This window comes from Myotis daubentonii, chromosome 3 (genome assembly GCF_963259705.1).
Source record: "Myotis daubentonii chromosome 3, mMyoDau2.1, whole genome shotgun sequence".
Taxonomy (NCBI): Eukaryota; Metazoa; Chordata; class Mammalia; order Chiroptera; family Vespertilionidae; genus Myotis; species Myotis daubentonii.
Window position 1 is genome coordinate 80,678,240 of NC_081842.1, and position 22,711 is coordinate 80,700,950.

The window sequence follows — 22,711 nt, forward strand, 5'->3', positions numbered from 1 at the left end:
TATTATGTGAAATCAACTATGAAATAGTTGCAGAATTCTCTACAAATTATGTTTCTCATAATCCTAGACTCCTGTTTCCTCAAGGCCAACGATTTGACTCATAGTCTTTCATCATACCTAAAAGAAAGTAAGTAAACTCTCATTTTTAAAAAAATTATTCACCAAATTATTATTACGTTAAAACATAAGTTCAGTCTCTTCAAAATAAAAAATTTCAAAACTACACTTAAAATAAAAAGTTTCCACCTCAAATGGATTTTAAATGGAGGGTGTTTTAGGTCCCTCTACATATTAACTTTTTTTAAATTTAAGTTTATTCTTGTTTTGCTCTGGCTTTGGGAATTTGGGATTTGGTCTGATTTTTGTTTTATAACACATGAGAAGTATTGGTGTAGGAACCTAGATAATAGTTAGCATTCTAGGTCAGACCCCTCACTAATTTGCTCTTTGACCTGAGGAAAGTCACTGAGCATTCTCTGAGACTTGACTTTGTCATCTGAAAGATGAGGACTGTGTGACCGCTGTTCCAGCTCTGAGATTCTGAGATTCTGTCCACATCTTCAGAACTCAGACCCTGAGTATTACATAGTCCATCTAATTTGATCTTTTCAACATGTATTGTGTGAGGTCAGTAATAACTACATTATTCAGATGAGCTAGTCATTTATCTGTAATCAACAGTGAAATATTTAGATGTAGAGGATTTATCATTCTTCTTTCAAACTCTATTCAGTTCTGAGGACACTCAGCTTGAGTTCATAAACCTTTCTCCCCCTCAAATTCAGCAAACGTAAATGTAATCAAGCTCACTGGACTATGAGAGCTAAACAAGAGAACACATGTAAAGTGCCTAGGACAGTGTCACTGCTCACCAGATGTTTGCTGTTACTTTAATGTCATTTCTATTTTACATTTTATGCTCAGTGTCCCTTTAAAATTTAACATCATTGAATCAGAATTCTTTTCCTACTCAACATTGCCTTCAAGCATCAAACAAATTAAAAGTATCGCAAATGCATTCTTTTGAACTTTTTTTACTTAGTCCTAAAACTAGTCACTTTGGCATAATATATGTTTTGTGATATAAGTTAATGATATTTCATTTTAATCCAATACCTACAATATCCAGAGAATCGAATCTAAACAGTGCTCATTATATTCTATTTTACTTAAACACTAATTTAGAATAATGTTTTCTCTCATGGTATTTTTTTTCAGTCTGCCCTAAGTGGGTAAAACTTCGGAAAAACCATACAGAGAAGAAGTCAGTCCTAATGCTGATCATCTGCAGCTCTGCCATCCGAGCCCTGGAGCTCATTAGGTTGGATGCTTCACCTATTATTTTGTTAATGTTTCCTGAATAGCTGATGTGTGCCATATTGATATGTTCTGTGTGCTGAAGATGTTGCAATGAGCGAAACAGAGTCCGCTCTCTCATAGGACTTACTTTCCAGGGAGGGACACCGACAATAAACAAATATACATTTAATGTCAGCTAGTGATAAGTTATATAAGAAAAAATACAGTATAGAAGTAGATGGGGGCTTCTTTTAAAAGGTGGTCCCAGAAAGCTTCTCTAAGGAGATGGCATGTGAGCCAAGACTTGACCACAGTGAAGGAGAAAGCCAAGCAGATGGCTAAGAGCATGCCAGGCAGCGGGGACAGTCAGAATGATCTGGATAATCATCCTGAAGGATCCCTTTGGCTGCTGTGTGGAGAACACACGTTGTAGAGGGCAAGGGTGAAAACAGGGAGACCATAGCAATAACCAGTTAGAGGAAAAGATAAAACACCAAGAAGCCGAAACCGGTTTGGCTCAGTGAATAGAGCGTCGGTCTGTGGACTGAAAGGTCCCAGGTTCGATTCCGGTCAAGGGCATGTACCTGGGTTGCAGGCACATCCCCAGTAGGAGATGTGCAGGAGGCAGCTGATCGATGTTTCTCTCTCATCATCGATGTTTCTAACTCTCTATCTCTCTCCCTTCCTCTCTGTAAAAAATCAATAAAATATATATTTTTTTAAAAAAACACCAAGAAATAAACTTATAAAAGCCCATATATAGAAAATTTTTCAGAGTGATGCAGAAGACCTTGAATAAGGCATACCATGTCCTTGAATAATTAGACTCAGTGATGTAAAAATGTCTATTTTACCTAAGATAATCCACAAGTTTCATAGATTCCCAACAGAACTCCAAAAAAATTGTTTTTAAACTAGGTAAACTAGTTCTAAGTCCATATGAGAAGAAATCTGTCCTCAGGGAAAATCTGGAAAAGATACTAATGAGCAGGTACTATGCCTATAGTATCAGATTTTTTTTTTAAAAAAAAAAAAAAACGTACTACAAAGTCTCAATAATCAATACAGTATGGAACTGGCTCATGCATGACAGACAGATTAGATCCATGGAACAGAACTGGAAGTTCAGAAATAGACCCATATGTATATGAAAATGTAGCGTACGGCCAAGGTGACAAATCAGTAGGGAAAGATGGATTGTTTAATAAATGGTACTGGAACAACTGGGCAGCCGTCGAAAAAATAAACTTGGATCCATATTTCACTTCTTATACCAAGATAAATTCCAGTGGACCAAAATTTTTAATGTAAAAATTACGTTGTAAAGATAAATTGTCAGTGCTTTACTACGTGCTTTCACATACTTTTTCATTTACTGTCGTTTGTGTAGAATAAACAAAAGGGCTTCCACTAGGTCTGGGTAACACTCAGCTCTCAGGGAAGAACCATTGGAATAAAAGGGGATTTACTGAAAGGACCAGGCTCTGTGCCAGGTTTTGGCACAAGACAAAGTAAAGGAAAATTTAAGTCCTGAAGAAAGAGGAACTTGATCAAATAGACTTGGGTGCAAATGTAGACACTCAGTAGGTATTTACCATCTGTCTGTCCAAATGAACTAATCTGATCATGAATTTAGAAAAGTAGTCATTAAACTTTGTTAATAGTCCTTCAAACTCTCCTTTCCCCATTAGGCATGCACAGAAGTTTTTCTTTCAACTATTTCTGCTCTAAACAATTGATCTTCAAGACTCCCACTACTCTGGGAAGCTCTATTTGAAGTATTAGGAGTTCACATAGACTTTTCCGTGTTTTAAAAACTACCACCACAGAACTTATTTCATATTCAAGCTCTAATGGCAATGAGGTTGGCCTCAAGGTGGCCTCTTAAAAACAACTTGTCAAATTGATTTGAGTGCTTAGTCTACATAAATACCTTTCTGGGGGACATAAAAGCACTATGTTGTCGCACTTCATTTACCAATTCTTAGTGTTTCTCCGTGTCACCTGGTAATATTATGATCCATTTCAAGGTTAGGGGATTTGCAAAAGGTGAATTTTGAGCGGGCACAATGAGCCCTATTCATAAAGACTAATTGTGAATAATTCTAACTTTTGTAAGAATATTTGCTCCCTTGAGAACCATGAGTTATGTCAAATATGTTCCCTAAATTTTCTTCCTAGTTAACCTTGCCTTGGAGAAAGCTTACATATAAGTGAAAAATCAAGTGCAGCCTGGGCTGCATGGTTCAGTGTTGAGCATCAACCTATGTACCTGTGGTTCAATTCCCAGTCAGGGCACATGCCCGGGGTGTGCAGGAGGCAGCCAATCAATACTTCTCTCTCATCGATGTTTCCTTCTCTCTCTCTCTCTCCTTCTCCCTTCCTCTCAGAAATCAATAAAAATATATTTTTAAAAATCAAACGCAACAGCACTTATATAACATGATTCACTATTTGCAAACTCATAGATTCCTGCTGACCAATAGTATTTCCACAAACATAATAATGAGGTATAAAGGAAAGTAATATTCTCAAGCAGTTTTTCCATGTTAGATCTTGCCCCAAACATCAACTAAAAGGCATTGCTATTTTATACCCATTTATATCTGAAGCATTTCTACATACAACATTTTATGGAAAAGCTCACTCTGCAATGTAAATAAAAGAGGTAGCTGCTCTTGAAGGACACAAGCCCTTTTGCTCCACCCTGTCAGCTCATCCCAGCTTCCCCCACTGCCCCGGAGCACAGGCTGACCCCAGCGCTGTAAGAGATTTCTCACAACCACATTTTGTCTGAGAACTATACTACAGAGTTTGAAGATCAATTCTCTGTTAGGAACCTGAAATACAGAAATTCTGTATTGCAACTAAAGTGCAGATCCATGTTTCAGTACCCAAGGAAACCTAAGTAAAGCTAACCCTATGTGTGAAAATGAGAAGCCTGAATAAAAGGCCACCCATTTTCATTTCAGAGATGGCTAACCTGAAAATCCCAGAACTTTTTTGTGTGTGTATAGATACACATACAGGTGAACTTATATACATATAAATAAACACACATATTCTTTGAATAAAGAAAGAGATAATACTGAATTAGGCAACAGGCTCAGAAGGAGTGACCTTTCTTGTGCATTAATCTATTCCTTCTCATTAGGTCAATGACAGCATTCAGAGGAGACAGCAAAGTTATGAAATTATTTGCAAAACACATAAAGGTAAGCAAAGGGCCTGTGGTTCTTGGTGGAAGATGTTAGTGATCTTTAAGGGTCACTTCTAGACCTCAGCTTTTCCCTTCAACCTCTGTGTAACTCCTTAGCAAGGGTTTTCTTTGGTGCCTCCTTCTATAACACACTTAATGACCATTCTGATTTTCTGTGCATTCCCTACCCCTGCACACCCAACTCTCCCCACAGCAGTCACACTTGTCCCTGCTCCGAGGTTCCTCTACAGAAGCTGAGGCTTGACCCTGGACTCTGTGAAGATTTACCAGTTTTCTTCTATCTTGATGTTAACCTTCTTTGCCCTAAACAAGGGTAGCCTCACTTGCTTTTAACTTTCTTAACTTTTAAACAAAATGCTCTAAATTGGCCCATGATTGATTGCAGTTTCTAATGACTCTTTGAAAAGAGTCTCTGGACCCAATTTCCAACATGTGGAAGGGGTGCTTCCTCACGTATCCAAGAAATGCTCTGGACACCAGCTTCATGTCCTACAATGCGACTCAATTCTGACATTGTCTACCTGGAAACACATCAGGTTCCATAGGTTAAGGGCTCAGTCCTACAAGACCGCATGCATACCTCATACCCCCAACTTCAGACACCAGTTGCAAGTCCAGGATGTTACCTATTCTTCTGACCAACAGGTTCCCACAAACCCCTCCTCAAATTCAATTAATTTGCAAGAGCAGCTGACGAAACATTTTACTTACTAGATCACTGATTCATTATAAAAACATATAACTCAGGAACAGCCAGATGGAAAAGATGCCTAGGGCAGGGTTGGGAAAGGTTGTGGAGCTTCCATACCCTCTCCAGGCACACACTCTCCCCAAATCTCCATGTGTTCACCAACCCAGAAGTTCTTCAAACCCTTCCTCTCAGGTGTTTTAAGGAGGCGTCAGTACTTAGGCATGATTGATTAAATCATCAGCCACTGGCGATTGATTCAACCTCAGCACCCCACCCCTCCCTGGAGGTTCGGGGTGGGAGTGAAAGTTAATTACATAGTGGGTTCTCCTGGAACCGGTCTCCATCCTCAGGTGCTTCCAAAAATCTCCTCATTCAAGTAACAAAAGACAGCTTTATCACTCTCAACACTTAGGAACTTGCAAGGCTTGGGGAGTTATGAGTCAGAAACTGTGGACGAAGGCCACATTTGTATGAGAAATATATTTTGGTAGTCTGCCTCAATATCACACTTCTCTTTATTCTCTTCCATCTTGGAATAGGTCCAGGAGCAGGTAAAGTTGCTGGAGAAGCGTGCCGTGCACCTGGGTGTAGGAACTCCAGGGAGGATTAAAGAACTCGTTAAACAAGGTATGAAAAGAGCCAGTGATAGTCTTCAGAGATGGGAGTTGGCCGTACCCCCATGTGAGTTTTGGGAACCACATGTGTGATGCAGTGAAACCAGATCTCTGTGTTAATTCAGGAGTTGGAAATTCAGCCGTGAGTCTGTAAAGTCAGCCAGCAGGTATGATGGAGTAGGGAAGGATGAGAACTGTAAAATTGAAGGGCATGTGCCCACCTAAATACATTCAGATTTCAATTGCTTTAAACAGGTTAGTGGATCGATTCCATCTGTTTGCACCCTCTGGAATTTGTAGAGCTGGATATGTTGAGTATTTCCCTCCCACTTAATTGTGTCTTGGTTCCCCACAACTCCCATTCCACTTGAAAACATGTTGAAACAAAAATGCAGTTTCACCTAGATGGCGTGGCTGAGTGGTTGGGCGTTGACCTATGAACCAGGAAGTCACGATTTGATTCCCAGTTAGGGCCCATGCCTGAGTTGCAGGCTCGATCCCCAGCGGGGGCAGGCATGTAGGAGATAGCCAGTCAATGATTCTCTTACATCACTGATGTTTCTATCTCTCTCCCTCTCCCTGCCTCTCTGAAATCAATTAAAAAATATTTTTTAAATGCAGTTTCTGTGGATGAAATCTTGATATTCTAAATTGTTTCTTTTGTATGCTTTACCCAGAAAGTATTCCAGAGGACATCCACCTGCTAACCTGCTAATGATCTTATTACCTGTTCTGCCTGCCAGACAGATTAAAGATATCTTATCAAATCTTACCAAATTACTTCTTCAATATAGTAATACACATTGTTTCATAACCGACAGGAGCTATTCCTGGATTTTTCATATTTCTAAACATAATGTGTTCATTAGTATAGTAACTGGGTATACAGATAGTCATTTGCCAGAAAGCAAATGAAAACTAAAAATACTAGTGTTTCTCTTCAGATGAAAGCCAACCAGGTTAAATAAACCCACTATATACAGAGCTCTGTGCAATTACAGATAACAAACTGGAGGCCCCAGATAAGGAAGGGAAAAATTTTTTTTGAGTTCCTATGTGTACTTAGCAATATGCTAGACCAGTGGTCCTCAACCTTCTGGCCCTTTAAATACAGTTCCTCATGTTGTGACCCAACCATAAAATTATTTTCGTTGCTACTTCATAACTGTAATGTTGCTACTGTTATGAATCATAATGTAAATATCTGGTATGCAGGATGGTCTTAGGCGACCCCTGTGAAAGGGTCGTTCGACCGCCAAAGGGGTCGTGACCCACAGGTTGAGAACCACTGTGCTAGACACTTACCTCTATCTCATGTAGTACTCACCTCACCCTTGCAGGCTAGGGTTCTGATTTCCTCAGAGAGAAAACCAAAGCACACTGGGTTAAGTGGCCCTCCCAGAGTCACTCAGTCCAGGCTTTCCTGGTTCCTGAGCCTTCCCCAAAAGGGAGCTCCCGATCCCATTGAAGAGATCATTGCACATAGAATTAGGTTGACCATACAAGACAATAAAGCCCAAAGGCCAAGTGAGCACTTCTGAATCTAGAGAAGTTGAAATGAGGGAGAGATTGATGTGGTAGCTGAGTCTGCAGGGAAAGCTTTGTAGAGTTTTTAACTCATCTTTAAAGTATGGGGAGAATTAAAGTAGGATCTATGGAGATGTGAGGAAAGCATTCAGGAACGTGCAGGAATGGGAGCAGAGCTGAATCAGGAGGGCAAGCGGAGAGACATGTGGTATCCCTGGAGGAGATGATAAGTGAACAATACTGTGTTGAGTCTAAGAACCCATTATGGACTCAGACTCCAAATTCAGGTCCCAGATCCAACAACTTACCATACCAGCTCTGTGACCTTGCAAGTTACCTTCTGTAAACTTGTTTCTCTATCAGAATGACAGAGACAGAAACAGTACCTATCTCAAAGGATTATTATGAAAATTGAATGCCAATAAAGAGCTCAGCACAGTGAGTGTCATACCTTAAGAACTCAAAAAATGCTAGTTGTTTTTATTGAAGAGACCACGTTTCTTACTCAGGGACTTCATGGGCTGTACTATCTTGTGATTCAACTGGGAAGAAAGTCAGATTGTGAGGGAGGGCCTTGAACAGTAATCTGCGGCGTTTGGAGTTTTGTCTTGTGAATGTGATGGGGCGATGAAAATGAAGGAACAGGTGAGAGGTGCTCATAGGCCTTCTGTGAAACGCAGAGTTGGGAGAGCTTGGCTGGGCAGCAGGAGAGGCCAGGGACGGACGCCGCCTCTCCCTCAGCCCCCTTTCCTGGAATACAGATGGGTTTTTGTGGTCACCAGGCCCCACTCTTCTTTGTATTTAGAAGAGAGAGGGGAAAAACAAAGCTGTACAGACCATTGAAATTAGATTTCTACAGAGTTGTGGGACACGTTTTAAGATCGTGATTTCATTTTCTTTGGCTGTATACCCAGAAATGTGATCGCTGGATCACATGGTAGTTATCTTTTTAATGTTTTGAGGAACTTCCATACCATTTTCCATAGTGGTTGCACCAATTTACATTTCCACTAACAGTGTGCAAGGCTTCTCTTTTCTCCACATCCTTGCCAACACTTGTTATCTTTGTCTTTTTGATAACAGGTGTGAGGTGATATATCATTGTGTTTGTTTTTTATATTGTTTTATTGATTTTGGAGATAGGAAGGGAAAGGGAGAAAGATAGAAACATCAGTGATGAGAGAGAATAATTGATAGGCTGCTTCCTGCACACCCCACACTGAGGATCAAGCCCGCAACCCAGGCATGTGCCATGACTGAGAATCAAACCATGACCTTCTGGTTCATAGGTGGACACTCAACCACTGAGCCATGCCAGCCAAGCCTTTCACTGTGGTTTTGATTTGTATTTACCTGATAATTAGTGATGTTGAACATCTTTTCATGTACTTGTTGGCCATTTGGATGTCTTATTTGGAAAAATGCATACTCGGTTCTTCTGCCCATTTTTATTTTGTTTTTTTTTAATTGTTTTATTGCTTAAAGTCCATTTTTAAATTAGATTTTTTTCTATCGAGTTATATGAGTTCTTCCTGTATTTTTTTATATTAAACCCAAGTTAGATTTTTTTTGTTAACAATTTTATCATGGTAGGATATTTGGGTTGTTTCTTATTTTTTGCTATTATAAATAATACTGCAGTGATCATTTTGTAAGTAACTGTGTTTAAATTTCTGATGTTTTTATTGGATATGTGTAGATGGAGAATTTTTTTATCAATAGAAAGCATTTTAAAGCTCCTTTTTTATAATGCCCAGTACTTTTTTAGAGAGGTTGTACCTGTTTGCTCTATTACCAGCAGTGAATTATTTTTGAGTGAAAACTACCAACCCATTGTCATTCTTTATTTATCATTTTTAATTTTTCATAAAATTTTAAATAAGAGGCATTGTAATTATAAGAAACATTAAAAAATTCTTTTGGGCCTGGCTGATGTAGCTCAGTGGTTGAGCTTGGACCTATGAACCAGGAGATCTAGGTTCCATTCCGGTTAGGCCACATGTTTGATCCCCAGTAGGGGGCATGCAGGAGGCAGTTGATCAGTAATTCTCTGTCATCATTGATGTTTCTCTCTCTCCCTTTCCCTTCCTTTCTGAAATCAATAAAAAAAAAATTTGTTTGAAATTATTTGGGGCAGAGAGGGGAAATATTGAAATAATCACAGGAGAGTTGAAGGGACATGCTGCAGTTGTGTAAAAGAAGGCTTCAATTACGTTGCCACGTGAAACATGTAACAGCTTGGGGGAGTGGGGAGAACATGGAGAGTGAGAAGAACTAACTGTGCCCAACTCTGAGATCTCTAAGAAGCAGACAATCCCTGAGGTCCCCTGAAGCCCCATATTCTATTATTGTCTCTAGATCAGCAGTTCTCAACCTGTGGGTCTCGACCCTTTTGGGGGTCGGATGACCCTTTCACAGAGGTCGCCTAAGACCATCGGAAAACACATATATAATTACATATTGTTTTTGTGATTAATCACTATGCTTTAATTATGTTCAATTTGTAACAATGAAAATACATCCTGCATATCAGATGTTTACATTACAATTCATAACAGTAGCAAAATTACAGTTATGAAGTAGGAACGAAAATAATTTTATGGTTAGGGGTCACCACAACATGAGGAACTGTATTAAAGGGTCACGGCATTAGGAAGGTTGAGAACCACTGCCCTAGATAGACAGGAAAACAGTGGGAATAGCCCTAAGTTCTTTCCTAGTCTCCTCAGGGGATAGCAGCCTTTAATAGGGCCCATTCACCTTAGCTTCCTTTTCTGCCCCAAATGAACCTCCCAGCCCTGTCCTCATCCTTTTGCCCACTCACCTCCTCAGTCATGTGGCCTCAGGTAGACTCAACTCCAAACTGCAGGAATCTTATCAAATCCCTGTCAGGAATGAAACTTCACCCTCTGGCGCTTCCTGGAGACTTAGGATTGATTTTTTGCCAGCATTGAGCATTTGACAAGCTTAGCAAGAGCAGCTTCTCTGCTTCTCAGAATCAGTGATAAGATTATAGGAGGGGAGTCTCGGACTACCGCATTTGTTTTCCATCAGGCAAGGGCAGCATTTAATGTGAGAGATTAGCTACTGGAGAGAGGACAGCAAATGAGGCAAAAAGCAACCAAGAGAATAAAAAGTAGTTTTAATTTGTTCACGTCATGAGGTCTTGACTTCGGCAACCCTTTCCCTCTCTCTTTCAGGTGGCCTTAATTTGAACCCCTTAAAGTTTCTGGTTTTTGACTGGAATTGGAGAGATCAGAAGTTGAGGAGGATGATGGACATTCCCGAGGTACCGTTGACTTTAATTTTTTTTTCTTTTATCTGAACTTGAGTTCAAACACAGTAATAGAGTCTTTGACATGAAAACCAGCACATCCTGGCCTTTGACAGTTACTGTAAAGGCATAATCATGGAACCCATCTCACCCCTTATACATAATCCTTTCGCTCCCATGTGTTTTATAGGAATCGGCTTTGTCTCCTCATTAAATGACGGAGAGCTTCTGTCTCACTAGGACCATAGCTATACTGAACCTTCGAGAAATAGGAAGATCTGGAGAGCTTGGCATACTTCCCTGTGCTTTGCTTTAGAGGCACAATCACCTCTGCTTTTCACCCTTACAAGTGCACTTGGAGGCGGGTGTGCAAATTTGCCTCATTGCTCACATCTTTATGAGTTGAGTGGTTTTTTCTGAGCAGGACGCAAGGGTGATTTCTTTCCGGGTTCTTGTCCAGGTGCATTTGAAGAATGAAGCCACAGACAAAAGGTGGTATATGAAAACGTGGAAATTTATTGGAAACAAATAGAGATTCCCACGTAGGGAGGGGGTCCCAAAGGGAGTAGCCCCCTAAGCCCCTTTTTCCTAAGGTTTATAAAGGCTGCAGTTCTTTGTCTTTTCTTGCTGCCTTCCAATTGGTAGAATATCAGCTTCAAAGCTCAAAACCCACATGGTGTCCCCTTTTTTTCTCCCCCTTCAGTGGTAGAATTCTCTATCTCCTGTGAAAATCTGTTTCCTCTTTCTCCCACTTGTCAGCATTTCTCTAGCCTCTGTGAAAGTTCTTTTTCCTCTTTCTTCCCATCCCGTGTGGCTCTTTCCTATCTTCTGTGAATGGATGTCTTCCTTTCCCCTTATCCTGTGGCACCTTTTGTTCTCTGTGAACATATGCCTTTAGCAGCTCCAAGCCCCCACTTATGGGCTCCAAGCCTTCCTCCCCCATGGACCCTCTTTATTTCTGAAACTCCCTAAACCTACCTATTTTACCCTCTAAAACTCCTTTCATTTACATCCCCTAAAACCCAGTTACTTAATTTGGAGCTAGTTTGATTTTGGGGGATTTTTTAATGTCTCAGTAGATTAAAATTGAATGTCTACCCTTTCCCAGCCTGAGTGGCTCCGTGGTTGAGCATTAACCTATGAACCAGGAGATCATGGTTCGATTCCCAGTCAGGGCACATGCCCAGGTTGCAAGCTCGATCCCTAGTAAGGGGCTTGCGGGAGGCAGCGGATCGATGATTCTCATCATTGATGTTTCTATCTCTCTCTTCCTCTCCCTTCCTCTCTGAAATCAGTCTACACTAATAAAAGGGTAATACGCTAATTAGACCTGGTCGACCAGACATCTTTTGGATGTCCGACTTCTTTCCAGACAAAACCACGGTGGTGGGGGCCAAGACAGAGGCGATTAGGGGCATTCAGGCTGGCAGGAGAGCAAGCAGTTAGAGGCAAGATCAGGCTGGCATGGGGGGACAAGCAGTTAGGGGAGAGATCAGGCTGGTGTGGGGGAGCAAGCAGTTAGGGGGCGATCAGGCTGGCAGGAGAGGGCAGTTGGGGGCGATCAGGCTGGCAGGAGAGGGCAGTTGGGAGTGATCAGGTAGGCAGAGGCGGTTAGGGGCGATCAGGCAGGCAGGCGAGCGGTTAGGAGCCAGTGGTCCCAGATTGTGAGAGGGATGTTCGACTGCCGGTTTAGGCCCTGTGGGATCGGGCCTAAGCCGGCAGTCGGACATTCCCCATAGGGTCCCAAATTGGAGAAGGTGCAGGCCAGGTTGAGGGACACCCCCCCCTCCTGTGCATGAATTTTGTGCACTGGGCCTCTAGTAAAAATATATTTTAAAAACTGAATGCCTGCCCGAGCCAGTATGGCTCAGTTGGGTGAGTAATGTCCCAAGCACCAAAAGGTCGCTGGTTCAATTCCTGACCAAGACACTACCCAGGTTGCAGGTTTGATCCTTGGTCAGGCTGCTTATGGGAGGCAACCAATCAATGTAGCTGTTGGAGATAAAAGGATTTGTACAGTAGTAAACAGGGCTGCCGGTCACCAATCAGGAATGAATCATGGCAGTAACTAGCATAGAGGCTGGGAATTACTCCTCCAGCCATGCCCCGTGAACTAATTTACCACATATAACTATATTCCCAGAATGACCAAACCTGATCACAAATGATCAGTGAATTATATCAGATATCAGTTCAAGTTAAGAGACAATTTTCTCACTTTCCTACACACACACACACACACACACACACACACACACACACACACACACACTGTCCCCTGAACAGTTTGGGGTTTTTTTTTAACTGGTTTTGCCGGGCCAGCGTGGCTCAGTGATTGAGCATCGACCTATGAACCAGGAGGTCATTGTTCAATTCCCAGTCAGGGCACATGCCCAGGTTGTGGGCTTGATTCCCAGTGTGGGGTGTGTAGGAGGCAGCCGATCTACATTTCTCTCTCATCAATGTTTCTCTCTCTCTCCCTCTCTGAAATCAATAAAAATAAAATAAACTGGTTTAACCAATTTAATGTCCAGCACATGAGGCCATATTTGATTATTTCAGATTTAATGTTAAATCTGAGTAATCTACCACTAGTTTTTTAATTACAATAATTCAGAGAAACAGTAACAAAACAAAACAAAAAAAAACTCTTGTCCCTCATAGTTTTTTTTTTATGTTGATGTCATTATTAGCAGTTATCCTATAATAGAACTAGAGGCCCAGTGCACGAAATTCATGCACTGAGGCGGGGGTCCTCAATCTGGCATGTTCCCTCTCGTGGGGAGCAGGCCTAAGCTGGCAGGCGGACATCCCTCTTGCAGTCCGGGACCCCTTGCTCCTTACCACGTGCTTGCTCACTGCTCCTTACCATTTACCTTGCCACTCCTTAGCACTGCCACGAAGGTGGGAGAGACTCCCGCCACCACCACTGCACTCGCCAGCAGTGAGCTCTGCTTCTGGTTGAGCAGTGCTCCCCCTGTGGGAGCACACTGACTACCAGGGGGCAGCTCTTGTGTTAAACATCTGCCCCTGGTGGTCAGTGCACATCATAGCAACCGGTCATTCCACCGTAACGGTTGCTTAGGCTTTTATTATACAGATACTAGAGACCTGGTGCACGAAATTCGTGCACGGGGGGGGGGGGTCTCCTCAGCCCAGCCTGCACTCTCTCCAATCCAGGATCCCTCGGGGGATATCCGACTCACAATCTGAGACTGCTGGCTCCTAACTGCTCACCTGCCTGCCTTGCTGATCACCCCTAACTGCTCCCCCCACTGGCCTGGTTGCCCCCAACTGCCCCCCCCCCCCCCCCGCCGGCCTGGTCGCTCCACGCAGCCTGCTTGTTCAGTCGTTTGGTCGTCCCTCACTAACCCCCCTGCCAGCCTGGTCATCCCACACAGCCTGCAGTTTGGTCGTTCATCCGGTTGTTTCGGTCGTGACGGCCCCTGGCTTTTTATATATTAGGACTGTGTCTAATCTGGGCACACTTTAGATATCTTTGTATGAGATTTTATTTTAAGTGGCTGCAAGCAAAAGGACACTTGAACGAAACTGGTGTTTTATATAATACCTCTTCCTTTACTTGTGCAACTATTCCAGCTCTGAATAAAATATGGGTTAGGATTTCTGCCATCCCTGACTCTGGCCGTATCAGCTGCATAAATACCAGAGAGTCCAGAAGGTTGATTTTATTCACCAAGACCATCTTTTCTTAATCTTAACCTTTTTTTTTTTTTTTTATCTTTTCTCTCATTTAGATAAAAAAGGAAGTTTTTGAACTTCTGGAAATTGGAGTCCTCAGTCTGTGCAAGTCGGAATCCTTGAAGCTGGGCCTCTTCTAATCTGTGTCCCAGTGAAGATCCCAGGGTTCACAGTGGGATTTGCCTCTTATTCAATGGCTCAGACACACTGCAGACACTCAGTACAAATCAGCTTCTGTTTTATTGCGTTAGCCACATCACCAGGTAGACCCCTGGGAATGTGTGATCAACATGAATCTGTCCTTTGCCAACCCCTTGTATAATAAAATATTGCCAGCTTGTTCTTCTCTCACCGACTGGCCTCTGATGTGACCGTGCTGGGCCAGCTTAGGCAAATGCTTCCCTCTCTGAGCCTCAGTCTCATCAGCTGCAAAATGGGAATGATATTTGGCAGGATTGTTGAGGATTCCATGTGATGGTACATGTGGAACAGATTTGCAAACTACGAAGCCTGGTCCCAGTGTGAAGCATGGCCGTAGTAGTAGTAGGAAGAGCTGCAAGTGTATGTGGCACTTTGTAAATACAAAAGACAACAATATAACTACAACTGTCTTATTTATTTTTTAACTTGTTATTCAGACTTTCAGAAAAGTTACAAAAATAGCATAGAGAATTCCCATATGTCCTTCCTCTGGCTTCTCTCAATATTAACATCATGTATAACCACGATAGTTATCAGAACTAAGAAATCAATGTTGGTACAGTACAATTAACTAAACTACAGATTTCATTCAATTTCACCAGTTTTTCCACTGATGCCTGTTTTCTTTCTTTTTTTAATATATCTTTTTTTTAATATATATTTTTTTATTTCAGAGAGGAAGGGAGAGGGAGAGAGAGATAGAAACATCAATGATGAGAGAAAATCATTGATCAGCTGCCTCCTGCACATCCCAGACTGGGAATCAAGCCCTCAACCCAGGAATGTGCCCTTGACCGGAATCAAACCCGGGAACCTTCAGTCCACAGGCAGATGCTCTATCCATTGAGCCAAACAAGCCAGGGCTGATGCCTGATTTCTATCCTAGGATCCAGTCGAGGGTCCCACATTGCATGTAGTTGTCATGTCTCCTTAGTTTGCTCAGATCCAGGACTGCTCCTCAGCCCTCCCTTTGTGTCATGACCTTGACACTTTTGGAGAGTAATGACCAGGTGTTTTATAGAATGTACTTCAATATCAGTTTGTCAGGTGTTTTCTGCATTTTTTGGACAGAATACCACAGGAGTGATGTGCTATTTTTTATACATCATAGCAAGGGGTATATAATGTTGATTCATCTTAATACTGGTAATGCCAACTTTGTTCACCTAGTTACAGTAGTGCCTGCTGAATTTCCCCCCTGTAAAGTTACTATTTTTTCCTTTGTAATTAATATTTATCTTAGAGGAAATACTTTGAGGCTACACAAATATCCTTTTATCCCTCATACTTTGCCTACTAATTTAGAAACATTAGTAGTTCTTGCCTAAAACCATTATTCTGTAGTGATTTTTCTGTTTCCCTTGTTAATTCAACATTTATTAATTGGAATTCTTCTGTAAGAAAGAGCTGTCTCTTTTCCCCATTTACTTGTTTGTTCAACTTTTTACAACAGTATGGACTCATGAGTGTTTATTTTGTTCTATGAATTATAACCCAATACTATTGGTTTTATTTTGTTGCTGAAATTCACTTACTTTCTTACTCATTTAAATAATTTTTATTGATTACCCATCTATGTTAAGCAGTATGTAGGGCTTTAATCATTGACATAGTACTGAAGAAAAATTATTATTATTCACATTTTTTAGATGTTGAAAGTGAATCTCAGGAAGGACACACAGTAGTTTTAAGTAGCAGAACCAGAAGTCCCCAGATCTCCCATGGCAGGACACCGTGATCACCATGTTAGGGATTCAGGCATATAAATCAAATAAGAGATAAAAACAAACAGATGCCACTACCAGTACATAAAATTCCACATCTGAATACTGTGACATTTTAATGAGCCTGGCAGGCTAGCATTAATCAACCTCCATTAAAAACACACTTCTCCATACCAGAGACTTGCTGCTAGTGCACCTCTGTTGTCTGGAAGCCACACGCAGGGAATCAAAGGGAAGAAAAGCAAGTTCCATTCTGCAGGACCCTGACTCAGGCCCACCAGTTAGAGGGAAAAGAAGAAAAGCTGCCACTATGTGAAAATCTATTCAACTATGGCTAAACTTTTTGGGGTTTTTTTGTTTTTTTGTTTGTTTGTTTGTTTGTTTGTTTGTTTCTAAAACTTAACCCTATTCTTTTCATCCCTTTAATCTTAACATGTGAGTTTTTCTTGGCCAATAGTACGAAAAAAGAATAGATCACTTGCCTTCCCTGTACAGGCATTTAACTTCCTGTCAATTAACAGGTCTTAGATTAATCTGGAGGAAAACATCAAGCATCTATACTAATAAAAGCCTAGGTGGTGTCTCACTCCCGCATCATCAAAAGATGGCCACCCCCACATCGTCACAAGATGGCCACCACAAGATGGCCAGCAGGGGATGGCAATTGGGGGCAAACAGGCCAGCAGGGGAGGGCAGTTGGGGGTGATCAGGCTGGCAGGGGAGAGCGGTTGGAGACGATCGGGCCTGCAGGGGAGGGCAGTTGGGGGCAATCGGGCTGGCGGGGGAGGGCAGTTGGGGACAATTGGGCCGGCAGGGGAGGGCAGTTGGATGATCAGGCTGGCGAGGGAGGGCAGTTGGGGGCTTCAGGCTGGCAGAGAAGTGGTTAGGCATCAATCAGGCCGGCAGGGGAGCGGTTAGGGGGTGATCAGGCTGGCAGGCAGGAGAGCGGTTAAGAGCCAGCAGTCCCAGATTGTGAGGGATATCCGAGATTGGAGAGGGTACAGACTGGGCTGAGGGACACCCCCCCCCAGTGCACGAATTTTGTGCACAGGGCCTCTAGTCTCTATATATAAAGGCCTAATATACAAATTGTCTTCTCTGGAGTGAGACCAGGAGACCAGGAGTTCGATCGCTCGCTTTGTCATGCGCTTACCACCAGGGGCTGGTGCGGAATGAAGGAAGGCCCCAGCTGGTAGCCGGAAGGCCCTGATCAGCCCTGATCACCGGCCAGGCCTAGGGACCCTACCTATGCATGAATTTCATGCACCAGGCCTCTAGTGATTGTATAAGAGGACAGAGTTGCAAATTGAGACATCCAGTCTATGCATGTCAAAATTCAGACCAATCCACTAAGCCACTACTGATTTACCAAAACCAAAAAATGAGACCTTCATGATTATTATGTTTGCATGTAACTTATGTGTAGGTGTGAGTGTACTCCACACACAACCACTTCCTGATTCTACACTTATATTTAGTACATTTGCATCCCAGCAGTTAATAGGAAAAGGCAGTGAAATATGAGGCAACTCCAAATATATAAAATGACTGCCGATGCCTAGGAGGCTATATTAATATATATACAGGTTAAAGAAAAATGAAAACAAGGACTTAAAAAGGTACGCTCTGAAGTTTCTAATGATACTGCAACACAATAGCTGCCAACAGATCATCACGCCCACATCAGTTAGAGCAGTGGTTCTCAACCAGAGGAGAATTTGCCCCATGTCTGGAGACATTTTGTTGTCACAACTAAGGGGCTACTATACTATTGGTATGTAGTGGGGGGTAGTGACTGGCAGTTAGTGGGTCAAGGCCAGGGATACTACTACACATTCTACAACCTACAGGGCAGCCCCTCACCACAAAGACATCTGGACCAAATGTCAACATTGCTGAAGTTGAGGAACCCTGTTCTAGAAACTTGAAGAGCAGAGCAAATGAAGTATAATTGTATGCTTAAAATAGGTTTACTTAGAAGCAAGAAATATGTAAATACAAAAATACTTATAAACTGTGTATTTGAAAAAATTTAAAAATAAAATGTGTATCTGGCAGTCTCTCACGCATGTTGCCCCAGAAGTATTTTTCTTACTATCTGTGATGGTTAATTTTATGTGTCGACTTGACTGGGCCACAGGGTGCCCAGATAGTTAGTTGATCAAATACTATCCTGGGGAGAGAACCAAGATGGCGGCATAGGTTAACGCCGGAGTTTGCTGCTTTGAACAACTACTTCAAAAGTGAAACCAAAAAACGGAAGGGACATCACCCAGAACCACAGGAACGCTGGCTGAGTGGAAGTCCTACAACTAGGAGGAAAGAGAAACGCATACGGACACTCAGAGGAGGCGCAGTGCTGAAGTCAAATTCTGAGGTGCGGAGTGCGCGGAGCGGGCTGGCGGCGGAGGGCGCGGTTGGCGTTTTCAATCGGGAGGGAGTCGCAGACTCTGAGCTCCAGATCCGGGCGAGTCTTTAGGGACCCAGACTCAGGCGGGAGAAGCGGGACTGTCTGGCTTCGGTCAGAGCGAGTGCAGCTTTCTCTCCCAGCTTTGCAGCGGGTGCTGGGACTCAGGCAGAGCCCCTGGGGACAGGACTGATAGCCGCCATAACTGCTCTCTCCGGCCCACGCTGTTGATCCTGTTCGACCCGCCCTGCCCAAGCCCTGCACAGAGGCATTTGCCAGATAGCCTCAGGCAAAGGCTAGATTAGCACCTCCCTAGAGGACAGAAGTTCTCTCACCGCTGACACAGCTGATTCTCATAGCCACTTGGCCTGGAGGTCAAACCCTCCCTGGAATTAGCTACAGCAATCAAGATTTATCTATAAGACTGCGAACAAAGACCACTAGGGGGTGCACCAAGGAAGCATAACAAAATGCGGAGACAAAGAAACAGGACAAAATTGTCAATGGAAGAAATAGAGTTCAGAACCACACTTTTAAGGTCTCTCAAGAACTGTTTAGAAGCTGCCGATAAACTTAATGAGATCTACACGGAAACTAATAAGACCCTCGATCTTATATTGGGGAACCAACTAGAAATTAAGCACACACGGACTGAAATAACGAATATTATACAGACGCCCGACAGCAGACCAGAGGAGCGCAAGAATCAAGTCAATGATTTGAAATGCGAGGAAGCAAAAAACATCCAACCGGAAAAGCAAAATGAAAAAAGAATCCAAAAATGCGAGGATAGTGTAAGGAGCCTCTGGGACAGCTTCAAGCGTACCAACATCAGAATTATAGGGGTGCCAGAAGATGAGAGAGAGCAAGATATTGAAAACCTATTTGAAGAAATAATGACAGAAAACTTCCCCCACCTGGTGAAAGAAATGGACTTACAGGTCCAAGAAGCGCGGAGAACCCCAAACAAAAGGAATCCAAAGAGGACCACACCAAGACACATCATAATTAAAATGCCAAGAGCAAAAGATAAAGAGAGAATCTTAAAAACAGCAAGAGAAAGAAACTCAGTTACCTACAAGGGAATACCCATACGACTGTCAGCTGATTTCTCAACAGAAACTTTGCAGGCCAGAAGGGAGTGGCAAGAAATATTCAAAGTGATGAATACCAAGAACCTACAACCAAGATTACTTTATCCAGCAAAGCTATCATTCAGAATTGAAGGTCAGATAAAGAGCTTCACAGATAAGGAAAAGCTAAAGGAGTTCATCACCACCAAACCAGGATTATATGAAATGCTGAAAGGTATCCTTTAAGAAGAGGAAGAGGAAGAAAAAGGTAAAGATACAAATTATGAACAACAAATATGCATCTATCAACAAGTGAATCTAAAAATCAAGTGAATAAATAATCTGATGAACAGAATAAACTGTTGATTATAATAGAATCAGGGACATAGAAAGGGAATGGACTGACTATTCTTGGGGGGGAAAGGGGTGTGGGAGATGTGGGAAGAGACTGGACAAAAATCGTGCACCTATGGATGAGGACAGTGGGTGGGGAGTGAGGGCGGAGGGTAGGGCGGGAACTGGGAGGAGGGGAGTTATGGGGGGGGGGGGGAAGGAACAAATGTAATAATCTGAACAATAAAGATTTAATTAAAAAAATAAAAAAATAAAAAAATAAAAAAAAAATACTATCCTGGGTCTTTCTGTGAGGGTATTTTTGGATGAGGTTAATATTTAAATTAGTGGACTGTGGTGAAGCAGATTACCCTCCATACTGTGGGAGGGCCTCATTCTGTCAGTTGAGGCCCAAATAAAACAAAGGTTGAGCCCCCTCCCCCACCCCCCCATCAAGTGAGAAAGAATTCTGCCCCCAACTGACAGCTCCCTGGCCGATGGCCTTCAGACGGGGACAACAGCTCTGCAGCGTTTAGACTCCACTCCTCCATAATCACGTGAGCCAATTCCTTATAGCCTCTCTCTCTCCCTATACTTAATAAATAATACTTAATAAATAATAATATGAGATAATACTTAATAAATAATAATATGAGAATAAACTCTATTTTGTGTACTCACAACTGTAATCCTACTTTTGCCCCACCCTGTATACAATCTCCTGTTTCTTTGGAGAATCCTAATATACTAGCTGTGAATCTCCTTTAGTTTGGGACTGTGGTTGGTTTGGTTTTGTTGTTTTATAAAAGGCCCAAGAAAGCCCTAGCTGGTGTGGCTCAGTGTATAGAGCATCGGGCACCAAAGAGTCTGGGGTTTGAATCCCAGTCAAGGGCATGTACCTGGGTGGATCAGGCCAACACTGCGCATTTAATCAAATCTTATAGACTTACTGGCTTTTAAACCCAAGCTCTTGACCATGTTTATTTACTAAAACAAACAGTAGATGTAAACTGGAAGTGTTCACTACTGCCTTCTTACACAAGACTGCCTGATACCAACAGCCACACTACACTCATCACCACCTCCAAGCCAGATCCTAATGGCGTGCTGAAGAGTTTCCATTGGTATTATGCTTTTTCCCCAGTTCTGCGAGTGGAAAGTTCTGACTCTGAATTGGAAACCTCCTATTACATGTATTTGCATTTACTAGTATTTTATATTCTTTTAAACTAGGTACATTTGCCAAAGTCATTGCCTTCTTTAATAAAAAAATAAAAATAAAATAGTCCATCATGGCTTTCTTCCCTAATGTATAAAAGAGGAAGGATTAGAAACTCACCTAATTTTTTTAAAATCCTAATTCTACATCTTAAATTCATCTTAAAGAAAAGGGAGTAATTAACATCCTAGTGAAAATGATGTTAATAGATTTCTAATAAGTGAAAAACAAAACAAAACCGATAACACCATCCTATATGATAAAAGGCTAATATGCAAATAGACCAAACATTGAAACAACCAGTCACTATGACATGCGCTGACCACCAGGAGGCCCGCGTGATACTTGGCAGGTGTTGGCCACGGCGGAATGGTGGAGCAGATGAGCGGGGGCACCAGACCGAGGCAGGACACCAGTAGCTGTCATCGGGGCAAGCCTCTGGTGGTTACTGAAAATTCTTTGCTCCCACGCATGGCGGTCCCATCTCTCACACCCGCTGCTGGCGATGGCCCCACTCGCACCCGCTGCCAGCGCCCAGCGCCAGTCCTGATCACTCGGCACCATCAGCAGGTGTAAGCGGCGGCTGCTGGCCCCGATAGCCCCTGAGGGCTTCACCTCTCCCTGCTCCTGAGGGGTGATCAGGGCAGCAGCCACTGCTCACACTGCTGCTGGCACAGGCCCCAATCACTCTGTGCAGTCAGCAGGTGTGAGCGGGGCCCGGCACCATCAGCACATGGGAGCAGCAGCGGCGGGAACAGGGCTGCAGGCAGACAGGACCAGGAGCCAGGGTGGGGGTGCGGAGGAGGGGCCGAGACCTACCCCTGTGCCCACCGCAGCCTCGGGGCCCACAGTTCCTTTCAAGGTGCAGGAATTTGTGCATTTGGGCCCTAGTAATATAATATTGAACATATCATTGTTATCTGTCTTTTTCTTCTGCCTCGTTTAGGCTACTCCAAAGCATGCACTTGGGAAAGGTTAGGAGAGATGTTTTAATCTACATATTTTTACTCTAGCCTTTCTTGTGGATGAAAAAAATGGAAGCTGTTGAGATTAGACATCTGGGTTCTACAATCCCTGTTTGCTTCTCTCTCATGATCACAAATAGCAAAGTTAGTTGTAACCTGAGAGCATTTTCCCAACTTAAATTATATCCATGTTACATTTGGGGCGGGGGGGGACTGAAGATCCTATTTTTATTTTTATTTTTGGTATTAATTTTCAAGGATTTAGGCAGGTTTTCAAAGATAAATTCATTTCCCCGCTTTCAGGAAGGTCTTGCCTTGGATTAGTCACCTCATCCCATTAGAGCTGCTTCCCAGTGTCACCTGCTGGGGAGTGTTCCTCCTCAGCACAGCATTCAGCAGGAGCTTTTTGAACCTAAGTAAAATATACTTCATAGTGGCTGACTGAAGAAAGCGGTGCTCCTG

General features: G+C 42.6%; 1 protein-coding gene across 2 annotated transcripts in view; it reads left to right on the top strand.

The window, feature by feature from the left end:
- CMSS1 (cms1 ribosomal small subunit homolog) overlaps nt 1–14,666 on the top strand; it is a 418,346-nt gene extending 403,680 nt beyond the window's left edge. For both annotated transcript variants that reach the window (XM_059687966.1, XM_059687967.1), the window contains exons 5-10: nt 68–127; nt 1,219–1,321; nt 4,454–4,514; nt 5,750–5,837; nt 10,552–10,640; nt 14,384–14,666. In XM_059687966.1, the coding sequence (XP_059543949.1) occupies nt 68–127; nt 1,219–1,321; nt 4,454–4,514; nt 5,750–5,837; nt 10,552–10,640; nt 14,384–14,467 (485 nt within the window). In that variant the 3' untranslated portion in view covers nt 14,468–14,666. The remainder of the gene's footprint in view (nt 1–67; nt 128–1,218; nt 1,322–4,453; nt 4,515–5,749; nt 5,838–10,551; nt 10,641–14,383) is intronic.
- Nucleotides 14,667–22,711: the final 8,045 nt, after the last annotated feature.